The sequence below is a fragment of the Ambystoma mexicanum genome, chromosome 1q, assembly GCF_040938575.1.
Source record: "Ambystoma mexicanum isolate Mex_15411 chromosome 1q, UKY_AmexF1_1, whole genome shotgun sequence".
Taxonomy (NCBI): Eukaryota; Metazoa; Chordata; class Amphibia; order Caudata; family Ambystomatidae; genus Ambystoma; species Ambystoma mexicanum.
In genome coordinates this window covers 389,973,904-389,994,609 of record NC_090922.1, presented here as the reverse complement: position 1 = coordinate 389,994,609, position 20,706 = coordinate 389,973,904, and the positions used below count along the sequence as shown (strand labels likewise).

The following is a 20,706-nucleotide window of genomic DNA, read 5'->3' as shown; positions in this document are numbered from 1 at the left end:
GAAGCTATATACCTCAGATGCCGCCCCACATCCAGAGGCGATCACCGAATACATGGACAAAGTGTCACTCCCGACCCTACCCCTAGATGTAGCACAAGTCATAGACACCCCTATCACCGGAGAGGAGATTGAAGAAGCTATCAAAAGACTCCCGACGGGGAAAGCCCCCGGAAACGATGGCTACACAGCAGGATTCTTTAAGACCTTCAAGGACACCCTCCTCCCATTTATGATAGAGCTCTTTAATAACATCCTCAGATCAGGCGTGGCGCCCGAATCCTTCTCGGAAGCACTAATAACCGTCATACCCAAAGAAGGTAAGGACCCAGGACTGTGCGCTTCCTACCGCCCAATTTCCCTCCTAAACATCGACGCCAAGATATACATGAGAGTCCTCACCGCACGGCTTGAGTCACACATGCCAGCTATAATTCGTAACGACCAAGTAGGTTTCATCCTTGGAAGGCATGGTGCTGATTCTACTCGGAAGACCTTCCACCTCATACACGAGGCCAAAAAGATGTCGAATACGCCTGCATTATTTTCGATCGACGCCGAAAAAGCATTCGACAGGGTCGAATGGCACTTCCTCAAGGCCACACTTAAGAAAATTGGCCTCGGCCCTACCATCCGATGAGGGATCAAAGCCGTTTACACAGCTCCGCGTGCTTCAGTAGTGGTGAACTCCCAATATTCTCGCTGGTTTTCCCTCAGTAGAGGAACGAGACGAGGGTGCCACCTCTCGGCAATTCTCTTTGCCCTATCCCTGGAGCCGCTTGCCCAGGCACTCCGTGCAGATGCCGGCATAGAGGGAATGCGAGTAAACGTCAGAGAATATAAGCTGGCCTTGTATACGCAGACGACATCCTGCTCCACCTATTAAACCAAATGTCATCAATCCCCCGAGCGATCTGTCGGATGGAAGAATACGGCACACTCTCAGGTTTCAAAATAAACAAAACCAAATCCATCCTCTTTCCGCTCCATGAACCCTCCCCAGACCATCAATTAGACCTTGAGCGCCTAGGATTGGTCATCGGAGGCCCAACATTGAGATACTTAGGGATTAACCCGACAAGAGAACTCGAAAACCTATATGAAGCTAACTTCCCCCAGCTCCTCGAGGCCCTTAAAGCGGATCTCACAAAATGGAAATCACTCACAATCTCATGGATGGGACTTCTAAATGCTATCAAGATGGTGAGCCTCCCACGCTTCCTATATCCCTTCCAGGTCCTGCCCATCACAATCCCGGAACAATTTTTCAAACAAGTTAAAAAGGTCATATAAGACTTCTTATGGAATGGGAAAAAAAAAACAGGATACCCTATGAAACCCTGATACTACCGAAGGAACAGGGGGGAGTGGGCCTCCCGGACATAGAACGATATTATCAGGCGACACAACTAAGAATCCTGATCCCGCACCTGCGTGACAGAAGGGACCTGCAATGGGTTCAGTTGGACAATGATAACTTGACCCCCGCAACTCTTGCAGAGTGGCTATGGGTCCCCAGATCGAAACTGATAAAGAGATTACGCAACCACCCAATACTCGGGACGCTGTGGAACATTTGGAGGGAAGGGAAGAGAATGTCCGGAGTTACAACATGGCCCTCTCCTCTGAGCCACCTCTGGTCCCCCGGGATCAGAGAGGAAATCCCCGAACATGCCAGATACCAGGCTTGGTTTGATGCCGGTCTTGAAAGGGTCGGCCAGCTGTGGAGAAACGGTAAATTCATCTCCGTTATGGAACTAGAAGAAGCCCTTCAACTACACCAGATTGCCATCTTCTTGTACCTGCGATTGAAAGGTGTATTATCCAAGAAAGAATGGAAAACCAAAACGCAAAGAGAACTCGCGCCTTTCGAGACAATCTTGGATACGACCACCTCAAATTAAGGCCTAATAGCACGCATGTACCGGGCTCTGATCTGTAAGGAACAAACTTCAAACATCCGCCTGAAAGTGAGATGGGAAAAGGATTTTGGCAGGGAATTCGATCAACAGGCTTGGGACAGAATCTGTGAAACACCGTCCAAAATATCAATTGCAGCCCAGTATAAGCTGCATGCAACAAAGCTACTCCATAGGTGGCAGTATGACCCATGCAGGCTCTCCAAAATGTTTCAGACCTCCAGCCCAGGCTGTTGGCGGGAATGCGGCATGGATGCCGATTATTGGCACATGTGGTGGGACTGCCCCAAAGTTCGCATTTACTGGCAAGAAGTCCTAGGATGGATCAAGCAGTTAGATGGTATAGAAAGAGAACCGTCCCCCCTTCTGATCCTTTTTGGTCTTGAAGAAGACAAACTGATTAGAGTTAAAGGACTGGTATCCCCCTACCGCTAGCGGCTAGAGCGGGGCTGGTCATCAAATGGAAATCTCCACGCCCTCCAGTTAAAAAAGAGGGGATATAGATTGCAACAAATATTTACACCATGGAAAAAATCACGCCAGCCCTGCACAATAAGGCTGCACGACACGAAGAGACCTGGCCTGACTTTACCGCCCACTATATTGCCGACCCAGAGGAAAACGCCCCGACACAGCCAGGAAGCTATGTTGTAATCAGCCCCTGCACAGATAGAGCGTCACAGGAGGCGCCGCCAGTTCAACATGCCTGTCACAAACTGAAACCTAAACTTAAACATTCTTAGCCCAAGAAGACTACCAGCACTGAATGTCATGTCGCCCGTTACTAACTGCTATATCAAATACCAAGACCTGGAAGTTTTATCAACACTGCCTAGGGGTGGAAGGGAGGGGGGCAAGGGTTTAAAACGTCCCGCCAATAGGAGGGAGTGGGGGCGAGTATACAATGTTAAAATGCTCCTCAGGTGGAACAGAATTGTTTCTTACCGTACTCATGTGAATATAACATGCATCCACCTGTATGTCCAATATTGTTGTTTAAAAATCAATCAAATTTAAATTTTAAAAAAAAGTGATCGTATTCATACCACACTTTTTGTAAAATCCACGGCAGTCAATTCAATACTCCGTGCAACTAGCAACCACCCCGTGCACATAATCCAGAATATTCCATTTGGAGAACTCTTACGCATTACGAGAAACTGTACGGAAGAAGAAGAATTTGAAAAACATGCACAAAACTATTAAAAAATGTCTTGCAAGAGGCTACTCCAATTCACATCTACAGAAAATGTATCATAAAACCAAATCAAGAACAAGAGCGGTACTCCTCACTAACAAGCCAATTCAGAGCTCATCTATGAACTCTGTTGACAAAAAATGGGCATATCCTCAAATCAGATAATAACATCTCGCTCGCAATATTTGGATGACAAAGCTTGTCTCACCTTTCGCAAAGACAATAATCTCAACAACCTATTTAAGCCATCACACTTCACAAGAAAAAATAAAGGAAAAGGCCTATCACAACTATGGAACCAACAAAAACTCAAGGGCAATTACAAATGTGTAAAACGCATAGCATGTCCCCATTCCATCAATGGAAAAAAGGAAATACTATTACCAAATGTAACATCAAAAATAACAGAATTCATCAACTGTAACTCTAAGAATGTTGTTTATGCCATACAATGCATATGTCAGAAAATGTATGTGGGAAGCACGACAAGACCTTTAAAACACAGGATTCAAGAACATTTACGCAGTATGAAAAAATAAGACATTAAATTCCCATGAGGCTTCTATGCACAACATCATCATCATGGAGAGTCAAAGGATATCATCAAATTTTATGTGATTGAAAAAAATCACCCCACCATCACGAGGAGGGAACATGGAAAAAATAATGGATCTGTTTAATGGACTGTTGCCACACTGGTCTCAATGAAGACACGAAAATGACCAATGTCCTTTAACATTTACATCAGAATTAAATGCAATTTAAGCGATTGGCATTTGGTCATAGTTTAGCAATGCAAAATGTTCACCATCCGATGTATATTTTCCATTGTTAACATGCTACACAATTTTGCCAGCAAGGTGCCTTCAAGTTCTATCATATTTTGTGTCTATACATACTTGTAAACATGCAGCATTTGCATTCCTAAGAACAAGTCTCAAAAGGCTCCGCCTCTACTCAAACTCCTATCAAATTCCTATTCAGTAGTCCATAGATGGGAAACAATTAAGCCAGGAATATAACTAATATTAAGGAAGACTATCAAATAGTAAGCTCACCACACATAATCAAAAACAATAATCAACATGCTCTAGTTCGATTCTTCAAGATACCTATTTAGCCAATGTAAACTTAGCCCGTAACTATGTCAGAGATTCTAATAAACATTTGAGCTTCCCGATCGAAAATAGCAGTTGCCCGAGGACGTCACTGCGCAACTTTAAATACGGCAGCCATCTTGAATTTGCACGGTTATCATGCAGCAAACGCCGTAGTGAGAGTGAAGGAAAACCCCATTACTCACAGTTAAGTATTTTAACATAGTTACGTTTTATATGTAAACGTTTGATAAATTGTTGTTATAAATTGAAAAAAGTTGATTAAATTCAACTAAACTCAATAAAAAAAAAAACATAGTTTCAATACCTTCTCAGGTAAATGTCAGCAAACTTAGCTAAATTGTATACAACCACAATATGCTATCATTACAATACACCGTTATTTTGTAGGTATTCAATTTCCATTTGAGAGTATTATTTACCCAATGGCACAAACTATCCTCATCCCAAACAACGACTAGTACAGATCCTTTCAACAAAGTTATGTAAGTAATGTTATATTCTATTGGCTTCCATTGGACTTTAGAGTAACCTTAAATATGCATTTATTATGCATTTTCTCATTATTAAATTATGAGTTGATTCTAAAGAAGCCATACATTGTGTTACATATCTAATGTCAGAACTGTGACAATATCTTCCTGAAGAACCGCTGTCGCACTCAGCAGGGAAATACGTGTCGAGGACAATGTTCTTATGTTTACAAACACCCTCTATGGTACATAGAGGTGAAAAAACCATTTTGTTTACTCTCAATATATAAGCATTGGAGAACACACCTCTATGACAAAACAATAGAGGCAAACAACGCTGAACCTAAGCGCATAAGACTGATTTGTTTTGATGACCAATAACAATATTACTTTTACAAGAGCCTGCAAAGGAGTTACTATAGAACATCCGGGCAGGGTAGCCCAAACCAAATTTATGAGCATCAGAGCGCATGTGTTAAAGACAACATGAATGAACTGTGCCAAGAAACAAAGTATTGAAAATGTCCATCATTAATGATTTGTGCTACAAACATCTAAACAATCACTCAACCCCCAACAAAAACCCAAACAAAGATTCAATCAAAATCATTTTCAGAATTTCCACATACTGGACAGCCTCGGTATAGTGAGATAGGAGTGCGGCCTTTCAAAGCAAACAATTTCACCAAAAAACACAGTGAAATAAGGAATCGCTCAAAGTTGCATTATGGCTATAGTTTGCTTTTTCTTTTGGTTGTAGGGAGTGGATGATTAGGAAGAAGGGAGAAAGTGAGAGATGACTAGGGTAACATCTAAGGGTGGAGGTATGAAGGCGGAGTGTAGGAGCGAATGGGATAGAACTGTGGTGGGGAGAATAACATCTTGGGACCCAGTATAGTAGAGGGTTAGGTGACACTGCATGAGTGATGTGAGAAAGCAAAGGATGTCTCACCTAGTAGTCCCCGGGAATCTCTCTCTCAGGTGGCCAGGGCACAGCCATTGCCTTTGTATCCAGACCTTGTGGTTGGACCAGTGCGGGAGGATCACCTGTGTGAGGGGTCTTCAGGGAGTGGGGGTGAGACAACCGATGGTGAAACGCGGTATTCCCCGCTTTCCCTTTCCCATGCCCGATCCTATTTTATAGGATTCTCCACTGTCCCAACCCACCCCCTTTTGCACAAACGCTGGGCAGAGGAAGAGGGTAACAGAGCAAAGAGGCTAACCCTCACATATCTCATTGGACATGTCCCACTAATCGGGTCAGGCAAAGACAGGCACTTGACTTTAATCACATACATCTAATATTCATTAGCACTCTGCACACGGATAAAAGGCGGAACATAGAAACACACTATAAGCAAGATGGAACACGAGAAGGATTTGATCTTCTGGGGCAAAGGCGAACCTACTGGAGAAGGACGACCGATGGAGGGACTAGAGCAAAGAGTAGAGAAACCCTGAAGTTCCCTGTAGGAGGTTGTTGCCTCCGGGAAGCCATGAAGGAGACGTGGAGAAAGTCAAATCGCAGACAAGAAGAAACCTACATTGTGCTTAAAGTACGCCAGCAACTCTCCCGGGTTAACGACAGAGTGGGGGAGGTGAGGCCAAGCCTGTGGTATTTACCTTGACTCGTGAATCAAAGCCCCAGAGACAATAAAGGAACACGCACAACCAGTGAGTTAGTGAAAGACATCAAAGGCTGGTTTGCATCAAGGAAAGATTGAAGCTGCAACAGTGTATCTCACAAGTGAAGGTTGCGCACATGCTGATGAGACGCGAAAGAAAGTTAACCAGTGATGAACTTTTAAGTGGCTGCTAACTGTGAAGTCAGTGGTACAGAGTAGCAGAGTGGTCCGGCGAAAGGAAGTAGAACACTTGAACGTCTCAGCGAAATGTGAAATGTTTTGTTATAAAGCCGAAAGGTGAACAAACTCTGAAATGCATAATGGTCAAGATTAACCCTGGCAAAAAGGGGAAGTGACAAGGTGAATGGTTAAGAGAAACTACCAAGACCAAGAGACACTGGGCAAATAGCATGAGAGTTTGAGCTGAAGAGAAAGTCAAAATGGTGCTGTGGAGGTCTATAGTAAAAGCCTCGCATAATTGAAAGTCTTCGACATCTGTAAAAGGTCCGAGCCCAATTGAGGGAGACAGGAAGTGTGATAAGTTAGGGGAAGGGAACCCTCTGACGAATGTGAATTAAGCTTGGGAAAGGGAACCCCTGCAAGTGCTGTGATTGAGGAGCCCAGCTTTGGGAGACCTATGTGAACTGTTAAAACCTTGAAAGGTCCGAACTCGACGGAGGGAGACCTGTGGGAACCTTTTGTTGAACAGTGAAAGATCTTTTGGAACGTTGGAGTAAGTGACTTTAATGTGGAAGGCTAGGTGGGCCTCGGTCCATGTTTTGAAATGCCTTTGTTTTGAGAACCTGAGCCAGAGTCTGTCTACAGGGGCCGCCTTACTACATGCTATCCAACGTGGGGAGGAGTACCGACTCAGTCACTTTGATCCTTTATGTTATAACACTGATTTTCCTCTGCATACATATTCTCCTTTACTCACGATTTGTATTAAGAGATGGGGCAGGTTACTCCAATCATAGCTATAGGGCAAAGCAGGAGTTTTTCCAAACCCCCAAAAATTGAATAAATGTTTTGAAACTTATACCTCTTGTGTCAGTGTCATACTTGCAATACCAAGCCTCCCTTACAATGAGTCAGTGAAACTGGGAGTTGAAGGGGGGGCACCATCCCCAACTTCCCTAGAAAACTGAGTGGGCAAGGTATAGTTTGAAGGGCTCTAGGGAGTGCGATAGCCATTGTCTCCGGGAGAACACCTTTAGCGCTAGGAAGAACAACAGACAGTAGGGTTCACCTGGTGGTATTACTACCATGTGTTATGGATGCCTGGGCTAGGGAGGAGGGAAAAGGCCAGGCGATGGCAAGAGAGAGGGACGGCACTAGCGCTGAATATTCCCTGAGACCCTCAGTTGGCCCTGAAGCTCCTCGACAATATAGCAACCAGTCTGTTTGTTGTACACCCAAATAAACACCCTTGGACCAGCAGAAAGTGTCAGAGATGTTATTTGCAGCGGCCCGTCACTTCCACTTGCATTATCTTAGAGAAGGTGTTTGCTACATCTATGAATTCACTTCCTATTTATAAAAACTCTCACTCCCAAAAACAACACTTAAATAACACAAAAGATGTTTTTAAAAGTACTTCCTCAAAGAAATGTTGACATTCTCATCTTAAGCAGCAGAGTTGGGCTCATGTTTTAGACACCAGCATAAATCAAAGAAAAGGGCTATAGGAGTACTTCGGCAACGCTTATCAAATCACTTTATTACTTTAAAAAGTAATAGTGTTATAAAACATGCAAGGTTGAGGGACTTTGCCTTGTTGAACTATGAATGACCCACTGCTGAAAAAGAATAGAAATCTTTAATGTGAGTTATATGAACTGTCCAATTTCTGTAATGCTTCATCCAGTCAACGTGAGCTTTGTGTGCAGAGGCGACATCATGATTTGTCAAAGAATATGTTTAATAAAAAATAATTAAACTTCCATTTGCTCTTTAGAACATCATAGAAAGTAATTCAATAAATTACAAATGACTTTTTAAGACGCTTGTTCAACTACATAAAGCAAATTCAGACTACACAGAACACAACTGCCAAATATTGCAAATGTCCCAAAAAAAGGACTAAGACTTGGACTGTGAAGCCTGAAACAAGATATAAATACAAGGGAATAACAGCTAAAGTTCTTTTTATAACTACCAACACACATACTTTTTTTCACTTTGGACATCCTTTGAACAGCAAATTGAGTATGTATGTAATTGTATTTATTTTCCTTGTGACCCTTAACTTTAACTCTTAATCTTTGCATATTCTTATTTCATCTGATAAAAGGGCTTGAAAAATGATATTGATTAGAAATAAAAAAATATGTAAACCAATTTACAGCTATATCCGTTTCTTTTACTATAATTACCTGCATTACGCAGAAATAGAATTGCTGGATGTTAACCAATGTCGGTGATCATAATTAGGAAAATACTTTCTCCTCCATTGGAAATGTGATACAAACTCTATTTAAAACAAATACTTTGGGAATTTTGTTAGTGCAGCATGCTGGGAACTGCAGTTAAAATAGTCTATCTTTTTTTGGAACGCATTTAAAAAAAAATTTGGCTGCTTTAGAGACGCTGCAAGATTAAATAAAAGTTCCATTTAACACAATGACAGATATGGTGTGTGCAACAAATTCTTTCATGATGCGTCAACATCGCCTTTTTGTGAAGGACTACATGAATACCATTACTGAAACACTAAACAAAGGGCCAAAATGGCATTGTACACAGTCTAGTTTTAAGTTAAAGTAATGTACATGATCCTTGGGATTCTTGTATGCAATTACATGTTATGCTGTTCCTAATCCAGGAGTTACGTTATAATGTTGTATAAAGAAATACGGTTCATAGGAAAGTGTTTTGGAATAAAAAACAAGTATTTCATTCACTGTAAAAGCAGGCAAAAGAATTGTATCAAAATATACATTTGTTTCATTTGAATTGTACCCATTTTTGATGCTTTATATCCTGCTCCCTTTTACATTTCGGACTATGTCCGGACTCTCATTTAAATTCTAATCGATTCTTCCTTTGCTCACATTTGAAGCACTAATGAGCTTTAAGAACAAGGTCACAGCCTGTTCCAAAGCATACAAGTGGACACCTGGGTCTCAACCATACTAGAGTAATAGCAGCTTCAGCAAAAGAAGGAATATTAACACACACCAGATATAAGACAACGATTGTATACAGCAAAGGGTTCTAGGGATTTAGATTCAAAGACACATATACCCGAAGACTGCATGTAACATGGGCAACTGCTTGCTTTATATTTACTACCAAAAGTGCAAAATATGTGTTTCTTCCATCAATGGCCAACTCAGCATTTTCTAACAACTGCATTGACAAGCTAATATTGACTTTGGAGTTACATGTCATTTAGCCAAACTGACACTGTACATGACTGCAAAACCAAAATGATTTCTAGCCATTCTGGATTTACCTCCCAATAACTATCAGCTTCAGAAGAGATTTTATGACAAGCAAACTAAAACACACTCTTTCTTACATGATGAACTGTATGCAAAGCTGAGGATTCTTATCAGTTACACATTAGGGTGAGCCTATCTCTTGTGAGTAGCAGGGGCACTGCACATTAGTTGACATTTTCCCCAAGGAACTGCTTGCCACTAAAGTGCATAGGGGAGTATTTAATTTTGTTTTTTACTGCGATCTTCTTGTTCTACACTGGAGCTTCCTCCTTTTTTAGATGCAAAGAAATTGCTGGTATTGTGCTGAAGCTGGGACATGTTACAGTCTGGCACACTATATATAGAATGTTTTAAAAAAAGAAATAAAAAAGAATGCAAGAACAGGAACGCATGTAAACTTTCTAAACAAACTCAGCTGAGGTAACATGTAGCCAAGTTTAATTGGCTGACGACATTTGCTTTCTTTTTTACTTTTGTGTACCTGCATTTGAATTTGGAACGTAAGCAGTGCATCAATGGGACATTTAGTAAAAACAAATAAACTGATGGTGGTGGAAATTCTACAGCTTTCATGACATTCATTAGCTGCCCAAATTATTGCTGAGTTTTGATCTGCAAATTATAAGTGTCAAAGAGTCTGAAAAACTATAATCTCAAATTAAATCACAATAGTATCCATAAAGTCGTCTGTGTTCACTGCAAATATATTATTATATACAGCTCCTATTGAGCAAATTTGTACTTTGTTTTCATAAAATTAACCCTCCCCGCCCCAAAAAAATTATACTGCCTTCTGCCGTAATTTTACACCATGGTGTATTGTTGATACTAAATACAAGATCAGAAACTCGTGGATTTCGAAGAAATATTACATGCAAAACGTCTCTGAAAGCAGTTTGCGCTTCTAAACAAATACTGAAATGTCTGTCAGTAAAATCATCAATGCAATCTACATCTGGGGATTATTTACAATGAAAAAACTGAAGAGAAATTCCAAAATAAGTTCATTTATAATTTAAGTGCAATGTCTTGAGGGTTAGTCTTCGTCGGAAGTGTCAGAGTCCTCCGATGATGAAGATGACGTGCTATCAGATCCAGACGTAGCATCTGCTTTCTCTGAACCCTCATCTGTGCTATTGTCATTGTAAGAGCTTTGCTCAGTCCCCCCTTTCACAGAATGTGCAACCAGAGATTCATCCCCCTTTTCTTCCAGTGGCTTGGTGGAGCCCGTGTCACTTTTTCCATTGTCCTGTCCATCAAATAAATGTGACTGGGTCAAAGTTGGGATTCGGAGATTAAGGCCTGGAGTGAGAAGCATCCCTGGATAAAGTATGTTAGAAAGCAGTAAAGGGTTAAGAGCTAGAGGGTTTGCAGCAGTGGATATACTTAGTGCAGCAGTACAGGATGTGGATGGAGACGTTGAATCACAGTTTTCTCTGGTGCCGTCAACGCTTAGGTTTTCTGTCCTTTCTATTTTTGCATCCACATCCTTGAAATCATTGCCGCAGTTTCCCTTTTTTTCCTCTGAATTGCTGTCTGGTGATTGGGCCATCAGGCTTCCCAATCCCAACAAATTGGGTAATCCTGTAATTCCTGATAGCAGCATAGGGAACATGGCAGCCATACTTTTAGCTTCCCCACCTGCAGTTGTCAGACCAGCAGGCATTCCCATTAGACCAGCTGTCAGTTGGAGTGATTGTAGGCTCTGCAAGTTTTGTTGTAACGCCTGAAGGGCAGACACGTCCACATTTGGAAGCAGACCATTTGCTAACAAAGGGTTCAATGCCACAGAGGTTGCTGATGCAGTTGTTGTTGCAGTCGTTGCTTTGGCAATTTCGCTTTTTGGGCGCCTTCCTCTCCTGCTCACTTCCTCACGCACCACAGGCCCGGTCAGAATACGGTCAAACATGCTTTCTGGGAGATAACCCTGCAACAAAAAGAAAGAAAAGTTACCTACTTGCAATCCTAATATTTCATCATTGGTATCTTCAACAAATGTATTAACATTGAATAGTTCCACCCATTGAGCTGGATCACAGAACACTTTAATGAAAAGATATACACACCCCAAAAGATCAAGTTACTTCTTACCTGGTAACGTTCTTTCGATGGGATGTTCCTCCGACGTATTCCTTATCTTTGATAATACGTTTCCAGCTTGCTGGCCTCGGACATTTTTTCTGTAGAGGGCGCTGCGCGTCGACGTCCGCCGAGTCGATGTCCCTCGACGCCGACCGTATAGGTGCCGACGTCATCATGCCCATAATTAGCCACGCGCTGTGTCCGTTGCTCAGTTCCGTTTTGTAGCATAAGAAAAGTCATGCCTGAATTGGTTATTGACCTTGAAGGAGCGTAAGCTGCAACCACAAGGGAAGTATCACTGCGGGGATGGTTGGGAGGGGCGATAAGGAATACGTCAGAGGAACACCCTGTCGAAAGAACGTTACCAGGTAAGAAGTAACTTGTTCTTCGAAGGGATTGTGTCCTCCAACGTATTCCTTATCTTTGATAGACTCCCATAGCAGTGGCATGTAATTGGAGGTGGGAGTGAGAATGTTATGTATCCCTTGAGGGATGGACCGAATGTAATACGGCCTTGCCAAATCTGGTCTCTTGAGCAGTGGAGGAATCCAGATTGTAAAATTTTGTGAATGTATATGCGGACGACCATGTGGCAGCTGCACATATGTCTCGGACCGGTACCCCTCTTTGGAGAGCCGAAGAGGCTGCGATACCCCTGGTTGAATGAGCCCTGAGATTTTGGGGTGGCTCTTTCCCTGCCAGTTTGTAACATTCCAGGATGGCCAAAATAATCCACCTGGATATGGTTTGTTTTGTTATGGGTAGTCCCAACTTGTGACCTGAGTATCCTCCAAACAGTTGGTCTGCTTGCCTGATCCTAGCCATTCTGCTGATGTAAAAGCTGAGAGCTCGCCTTGGGTCCAGCCTATGTAGCCTTTCCTCCTCTTTCCCCGGATGGGGAGGAGGGTAGAACGAAGGTAAGGTAATTTTCTGAGTAATATGAAATTCAGAAACCACCTTTGGGAGGAAATTAGGCTTCACCTGTAGGACAACTTTGTCCTTGTGGAAGATTGCATGTGGGGGTTTACAGGAGAGAGCTTGTAGCTCGCTCACCCTCCTAGCAGATGTTAGTGCTACCAATAGGATAGTTTTAAGTGTGAGAAATCTCAGCGCGCAAGAGTGAAGTGGTTCGAATGGAGTGTCCATTAGGAAGTTTAAGACTAAATTTAAGTCCCATAAGGGAACCTGGAATGGTTTTGGAGGGTAAACATTAGTTAGTCCCTTGAGAAATTGTACCACTAGAGGAAGTTTGAAATACGATGGTTCCTCCGCAGTGCGCTTGAAGATAGAAAGCGCTGCGAGATAGCCTTTTACAGTGCCAACTTGAAGGCCTGAGTTTGCCAAGTAGAGTAGAAACGATAACACCGTTGGTGTACCACATGAAAAAGGGTCGATATTCTCTTCCCTGCACCAGCTGCAAAATTTGTTCCAACGGCAGCGGTATAAAGACTGTGTTGCTGGTCTTCTGGCCGAAAGCAACACCTCCATGACATCATCAGGGAGATCCCAATCGTTGTACCTCACCCTTTCAGAAGCCAAGAGTGAAGGTTGAGGGTTCTGGTGTCTGGATGGAGAACCTGACCTCCCTTCTGCGAGAGAAGATTCTCTTTGAGTGGAAGACGGATTGGAGGACAGATGGACATATCTAGAAGGTCCCGGTACCACATTCTCCTGGCCCAATCCAGGGCAATTAGGATCATGGTTTTCCAGAATCTTCTCAACCTCCTGATCATTTGAGGAATAACAGGGACTGGTGGGAAAGCGTAAAAGAGTGGAAACTCCCAGTCCACTACGAACGCATCTCCTAGAGCTCCTCTCGGGGGAAATTCCCTTGAACAGAACAGATCGCACTTCCTGTTGGTGCTTGTGGCGAACAGATCCACCTGAGGGGTTCCCCAAAGGGCGAAGATCTCTTGAAGGACTTCCTGAGCTAGCTCCCACTCGTGGGAGACTGTGCTCTGCCTGCTCAGAGCGTCCGCTGTCAAGTTCTTCTCTCCGGCTAGGTGGACTGCCGATAGAGAGATTCCTTCTTGGATTGCCCAAAACCAGAGCTGCATCGCCTTCGCCTCTCTGCACAGTGGCAGTGATCCTACGCCTCCTCTTTTGTTGAGGTAGTGCATGGCCACTGTGTTGTCCGTCATTATCAGGACATTTCTCCCCTGTACTGATGGCAGGAAAGCTTTCAGCGCTAGTCTGATCGCTCTCAGCTCTAATAGGTTGATGTGTAGTCTGGACTCCGATGGAGACCAACGACCGCTGATGGTCAAGTCGTTGGCATGGGCTCCCCACCCCGTGAGTGAGGCGTCTGTGACTATTGTTATCTCCGGCCATGGCTGCCAAAACAGTTCTCCTTTCAAGATGATCCCTGGATAGGCCCACCATTGAAGGTCGCGGGCTACCTTGTCCGGAATCCGGAGGAGATCTGTCATTCTCCCTGAGAATTGCAACCACTGACTTCTCAGTGCCCACTGAAGAGATCTCATTCTCAGGCAAACCTCTGGCATAAGGAAGATGCAGAATGCCGTGAGGCCTAGCAACCTCAAAAAGTCGAAGGCTGGGAGACGTTGGGCATTTTGAAACTTGGTGACCATCTGTAGAATATCTTGAGCCCTCACCTCTGGTGGCAAGGCCTTTCCCAGGGAAGTGTCCAGGACCGCTCCAATGAACTGGAGTCTCTGTGACGGTATCATCTTTGACTTCTTTAAGTTGAGGGAGAAGCCCAGTCTGTGAAGGAAGTGGCAGACATAATCTAGCTGGGCCAGGGCCTGTTCCGAAGATACAGCCCTGATCAGCCAATCGTCCAGGTAAGGGTAGACGTGGATCCCTTCCCTCCTTAGACTCGCCGCCACTACCGACATCAGCTTGGTGAAGACCCTCGGGGCGGAGGTCAGCCCAAATGGCAGAACTCAAAATTGATAATGAGAGTCGCCAATTGCGAACCTCAGGTATTTCCTGTGTTTGAGATGGATTGGCACATGGAAATAAGTATCCTGAAGGTCCAGAGATACCAGCCAGTCCTGGAGCTGGAGGGCCTGAAGGATCTGAGAGAGAGTTACCATCTTGAACTTGTCCTTCCTGAGGAACTTGTTCAATTCTCGTAAGTCCAGGATGGGTCTCAGTCCTCCGTCCTTCTTTGATATGAGGAAGTAGGGGGGAGTACCAGCCCTTGTTCCTGTCCGCTACAGGTACCGGTTCTATGGCACCTTTCTCTAGCAGGTCTATAATTTCCTGCAAGAGGAGCGGATCTGGAACTTTTATAGAGCTGTTCCCCGGGGGATGACTCTGAGGAATGTGTAGAAAGGGTAGGCAGTAACCCTGGGCAACTGTCTCCAATGCCCAAGCATCTGACGTTATAACCTGCCATTCCGTCAGATGGTGAGTTAACCTGCCCCCTACAGGTGTATTGTGTGGGAAGGCCTCAGAGTGGTTTGGGGGCGGCTGATGCAGATGCCGAGGGTAAAGAGGCACCTGCTGCTGCTGCGGTCTTAGTACTTTTGACCCGTCCACCTCGGGTGGATCTCCTTTGGCCTCTTTGAGCCGGCTGTCCTCTGCCTTTCCCGAATGCAGAATAATAGCGAAAGGACTTTCCTCTCCCAGAGGTTCCTGAGAGGCGAAAAGGAGTTTGGCGGATAGCAGCTCCTAAAGATTTTGCTGCTGATTTAGAGGTCTGTAACTTTTCCAGACTCATCAGCCTTTTTCCCGAATAATGAAGAGCGGTCAAAGGGCATATTCAAAAGCCTGGCCTGTACATCTGGAGCAAAGCCCGACTTTCGCAACCACGCATGCCTGCGGATTGTTGTACTTGCCGCCATGGCCCTGCTGATACTGTCAGCGGAATCGATGCCAGTTTGAAGTGATTCACACATGGCATCTTTGCCATCTTTAATAATGTTAAGGAAGGCTTCCTTTTCCTCTCCTTCGGGTATGCAGTCAGCCGCTGATGAAGCACACTCCCATAGTGTGTGACTGAACCTGGCGAGCGTACAGGTGGCATTGATGGACTTCAACGCCATAATACAGGCAGAGAAGACTTTCTTCGCCTTAGAATCGTACCTCTTGTCATCTCTATCCTGTGGGACAGTAGGGTAAGCGGTCCTACTGCTAGATGAAGTTGCCTCTTGAACCACCAGGCTCTCTGGGGTCGGGTGTTTTGATAGGTATTCAGGGTCAGCAGCCGCTACTCTATACTTGGCTGACAATCTTTTATTGACCGCAGGGATAACTTCGGGAGTTTCCCAATTAGATGCAATTTTCCTTTGTAAGGCTGCATGGAAGGGGACCACCGGGTCCTCCTGTGGGCCTTTGTCTAATATGTCTGTTAGGTCATCCTGTTGAAAAACAGGTGAAGGCGCAGACCAACCCATAAATTCAATAATTCTTGCCATCAGGGTTCTATAGGGTGTTTCGGCATGTTCCCCTGGGTCTGGCTTAACAAATTCCACTTCTGGGGAAGTGTCCAGCCCACTTGCCTCATGTAGTGACTCCTGTAGGTCCTTCAGCCTTCTTTCCTCAGAGGTGAAATCCTCTGAAATAGGCAGTGTGGTCCTCTGTAACCCAAATGTTTCCTGGTCAGAATCTTCCCCCTCTTCATAAATTGAAGATAGTCCAAGGTACTCTGACCTCTGAAATGGTGTAAAACCCATCTCTAAGGCAGAAGGAGCCAAACTCGTCGTTATTGGGTGAGAAAACGTTGATGTCGTCGACGCCGATGTAACAGGCTTCGAAGGTGCCGAGAACGGCGTCGAAAAAACTGGAAGGGGTCTCGAAGAACTCGAGAGGATCCTACTCAAGGGCATCGACAACGGTCTCGGCGCCGTGCCGGAGGCCCTTGGAATCACCATTGGCTGTGGAGTGGCCTTGGTCCTCTCTCATCGGCGTAGACGTCGGCGTCAACGATGGCGTCGAGTCGATCGACCGATGCGTCGAGGAACCCTTCGACAACGGCGTCGATGGCGCCGATCCGTGCGTCGAAGGAATCTTCGATGGTGCCTTCTTACCCGATGGCTCATGGCGCTCTCGGGTGGAATGTTTCACCGGGTGCTGCGGGTTTATCACCCTCAGCTGTCTTTGAGGGGGTTGAGGCCGCGTTCTTGAAGACGCTTAACATTTTCTTTCCGAATTCCTCCCACTCAGCTTGAGAACTGTGTTTAGTGGGACAGGAGACCCTTTCTGGGGACACAGAAGACGATGAGGAAGGGGACCTTCGAGGTCTCTTTTTTGAGTGTCTTGATCTCGACGAATGGTGGGAGCTACTTTGAGATCTAGAATGGGAATGTTTTCGACGGCGAGGAGACGAATGCCTCGACTCAGCCGAAGAAACTTTCGAGGAGGTTTTGACTGACTTACCTCTCTCGAGCTTCCCCTTGCGCTCCTTCAAGGCTTTCGCAGTCATGGACATGCAGTCCTCACACTCCGAACAATGGTGCTCGGATCCCAAGCACCACAAGCAGATCCTGTGTGGATCCGTTATCGACATTTTTTTACCGCAGTCTCGACATTTCTTGAAGCCGGATCGCGGCGTCGTCTGTTCCGATGAAGAAGCCATCGAGAACGAGAAGGTATATTCGAGTAGATATAGTTAGTTATCCTGACTGAACTGAGCAACGACGTTCCGAGGCCCCACGAAGCACGGAAAAACGGAACTGAGCAACTGACGCAGCGTGTGGCTATTTATGGGCACGATGACGTCGGCGCCGATACGGTGGCCGTCGAGGGACATCGACTCGGCGGACGTCGATGCGCAGCGCCCTCTACAGAAAAAATTTCCGAGGCCAGCAAGCTGGAAACGTATTATCAAAGATAAGGAATACGTCAGAGGACACAATCCCTTTGAAATATATATATTAACTGTCTATCTTGCTTTACTTACAATTTCTATTTTTTTTTTTTACAAACAAAACTTTATTAAAGTAGATTTAAGATTTATGCTGCTCTTCTACTGATACAGCACTGATTGGGACTATAGGAAAATGATAGACAAGGAAACAGATAGGCAGGCATATGTAAACATGAGCGAAAAAAACTCAGGGGTTAGTTTGAGCCAGAGAGGTTACACTCTGGTATCCCAGCAAGCAGTGTAGTAACAGTTGAGCCTCCGCTTAGGCTTCAATGGCATTAACAGAGAACAATATTGTTGTATTTTATGTCTCGTGGCTTTGCCTCAAGCCATAGAACGTTCCTTTTTGTGGTATGAGGCAGAGCCATGAGCGAGAGAAACAGTTGGGAGGGACTGCAGGAGGCAGACTGTGTTGAGCGTTGCTTCTGAATAAACTTGAAGAGATTTACCTGAAATGTGTCTGCTTCATTCGTAAGAACATAGCAGGTATCCAATGTTTTTTGACAATATACTCCATCTTACCCTGAATTCGTTAAGAGAAGGGATGTTCATTTGTGAAATGAATCAAGATAACCATGATGAAGATCTAGGATTACAAGTAACGTTTCCGTTTTCAACATGGGATCTTCATTGACATTCATAAATACAGACTAGTCTATGAGCGCTCTTCTCTACAGTGGTCAGGATGAATACAACTTCCACATCTACCCTTATCCAAGTGGGTGTCTGAAAGATGCCTGCCCTACCGAGGTACCTTCGTTTGGCTTCTGATTCCAGACAATGCTTAGAATACCCGTGTGCACGATTTAACATTGCCGCCTTCCAAATCCTGGGTAATGGGATATTTCTCAAGACTGCAACTGTATATGTTTCTCCTTTCATGGACTGAGCCCTGGGTCTGCCAGGGAATTCTTTGTTTGCTTTCTGGTAACAAAGCCAGATAGAAGAGATTATGCATTTGGAGACAGACTGCTTACAGGATGCAATCCCACGCTCTCTGGGCCATAATAAACAAAGTGTTCCAGAGAATTAATTTTAAAAGAAATAAGGAAATTATACAGATTGATATGAACATATTTAATAACCGTTGACAATACTTTAGAGTGCGCACTAATAACCCCCTTTCTCTGATGGAAGATAGTGAACTGTTCGTGTGAACAAAGAGATTGGATTTTGCTCACTCTTCTAGTTCTGGTGAAGATTATCGAGAAGGTTACTTTTCCAGGTTAGATTTCATAAACCAGTCTTGAGCAGGGGCTCAAAGTTAGGGCCATTCATTAGGAAAGAACAAGATTTAGCTACTGTGGGTGCCGCGGATAGTGGAGGGTGAGTTCAAGGGGGTAAGCTCACGAGGAGTAAACGTTTCTGAGGACCCTTCAGAAAAATCCTTAATCACTGAGGTGGTGACCAGGGAAGGTGATTTCTTATTAGCAGCTATGCAGCTAAATGCACTTATTAGAGGAATCAGATTTAGCCAAATAAAGGCCAGGAGCTGGGATCATGTAATTCTCGATGATGAGGAAGGAGGATTAATTTACCGGTAATGTTCTCTCTATGGATTCTTCTCCCACAGATTACTCATCTTAATAAATTATTACCTCAGCATCATCTCTGTATTCCCTTGCGCCTCGACCGTGTGATGTTGGTCGTCATACTTAAGGAATGCAATATGCCCCCTTAACTAAGTTCCCCACCTTTTTTCCTCCAGGATCAGAGAAAACATCTTGTGCACGAACGGAAGAGGACTGAAATACCTCAATCAGATTTCAACACGAGTGAAGAACGAGTGCCAATTATGCAAACACGTCTCAAACCGAGAAATAAGTGTTCTCTTTTTTTTATTATTTTTAAAATGAAGTGGTGCAGAGCACCATCTCTTCCCCTCTCCTTCACAATAAATGAAAAAAATAAAACCGACACGCCAACGAGCTCATCTTTATAGACTCCCTACAAAGAGTCCTCATCTTGATAGACTCCCAAAGCAGTGGCGTTAGCACAGAGGAGGGAATGGATGGAAGCTAAAATCAAGAAGCTCGGCAGCACAGCCATATGGCATCAGCACCTCAAGCCATATACAAGCTATAGTGTTTGGCAAAAGTGTACAACGAAGCTCACGTTGCAGCCTGGCTAATGTTTCTCACTGGCACCCCTCTCTGCAGGGCAGATGAAGCTGCCACACCTCTGGTAGACTGACCCCTTAAACCTGGGGCACTTCCTTACCCGCTCTCTAGTAGGATTCAGTTAGGCATAGTACAATCCAGTAAGAAATAATCTGTTTTGTAACCGCTCGCCCCAGCCTAGACTGGGAAAAACCAACAAAGAGATAACTTCCCGTAGGTACTAGTTGTAGCCAGTGTAGGTCCACACTTTGAGAAATGTGAAACTTCGAAACCACCCTCGGCAAGAAATTGGCACAAACTTTCAAGGACAACTTCTCATTAAAAAAACATTGGGAACAGCAGCTAACAACAGGGAGCTTGTAGCTCACTGACAGTCTAACGGACGTGAGTGCCACCAAGAAGGTGGTCTTCAACGTAAGGATCCTAATTGAGGCAGAATGCAAAGGCTCAAAAGGAGCTGCCATTAATAACGTCAAAACCAGATTCAAATCCCGAACTGGGACAAGGAATGGTGTAGGGGGAATTTATTTACCAGGCCCTTGAAAAACTGGGCAATCAAAGTTATGGAAAAGAAGAACCTGCTCCGGCATCCTCTTGAAAACAGATAAGGCAGCAAAAAACTGGGCAATCACAGTTATGGAAAAGAAAGAACCTGCTCCGGCATCCTTTTGAAAACAGATAAGGCAGCTGGGTAACTAGATAAGCCAACTTGGCCAGGGTAAAAAAACAAAATGCCAAGACAGTGGAGTGTTAGGGAGAATTCTCTGTTTAGGCTGAATTTCCTAACCTAGTGAGTCCCCCAGCAGCTTTGCTGGATTTTTGGGGTTTATTTTTTTCTCCTGCCAAGAGTGAGACTCTTGTACCCTCACTCTTGGGCATGATTTGAGTGTGT

General features: G+C 44.3%; 1 protein-coding gene across 7 annotated transcripts in view; it reads right to left on the bottom strand.

The window, feature by feature from the left end:
• Positions 1-8,030: 8,030 nt before the first annotated feature.
• Positions 8,031-20,706, bottom strand: part of CHD9 (chromodomain helicase DNA binding protein 9) — a 3,201,601-nt gene continuing 3,188,925 nt past the window's right edge. For all 7 annotated transcript variants that reach the window (XM_069639523.1, XM_069639522.1, XM_069639526.1 and 4 more), the window contains one exon: positions 8,031-11,703. In XM_069639523.1, coding sequence (XP_069495624.1) covers positions 10,813-11,703 — 891 coding nt within the window. In that variant the 3' untranslated portion in view covers positions 8,031-10,812. The remainder of the gene's footprint in view (positions 11,704-20,706) is intronic.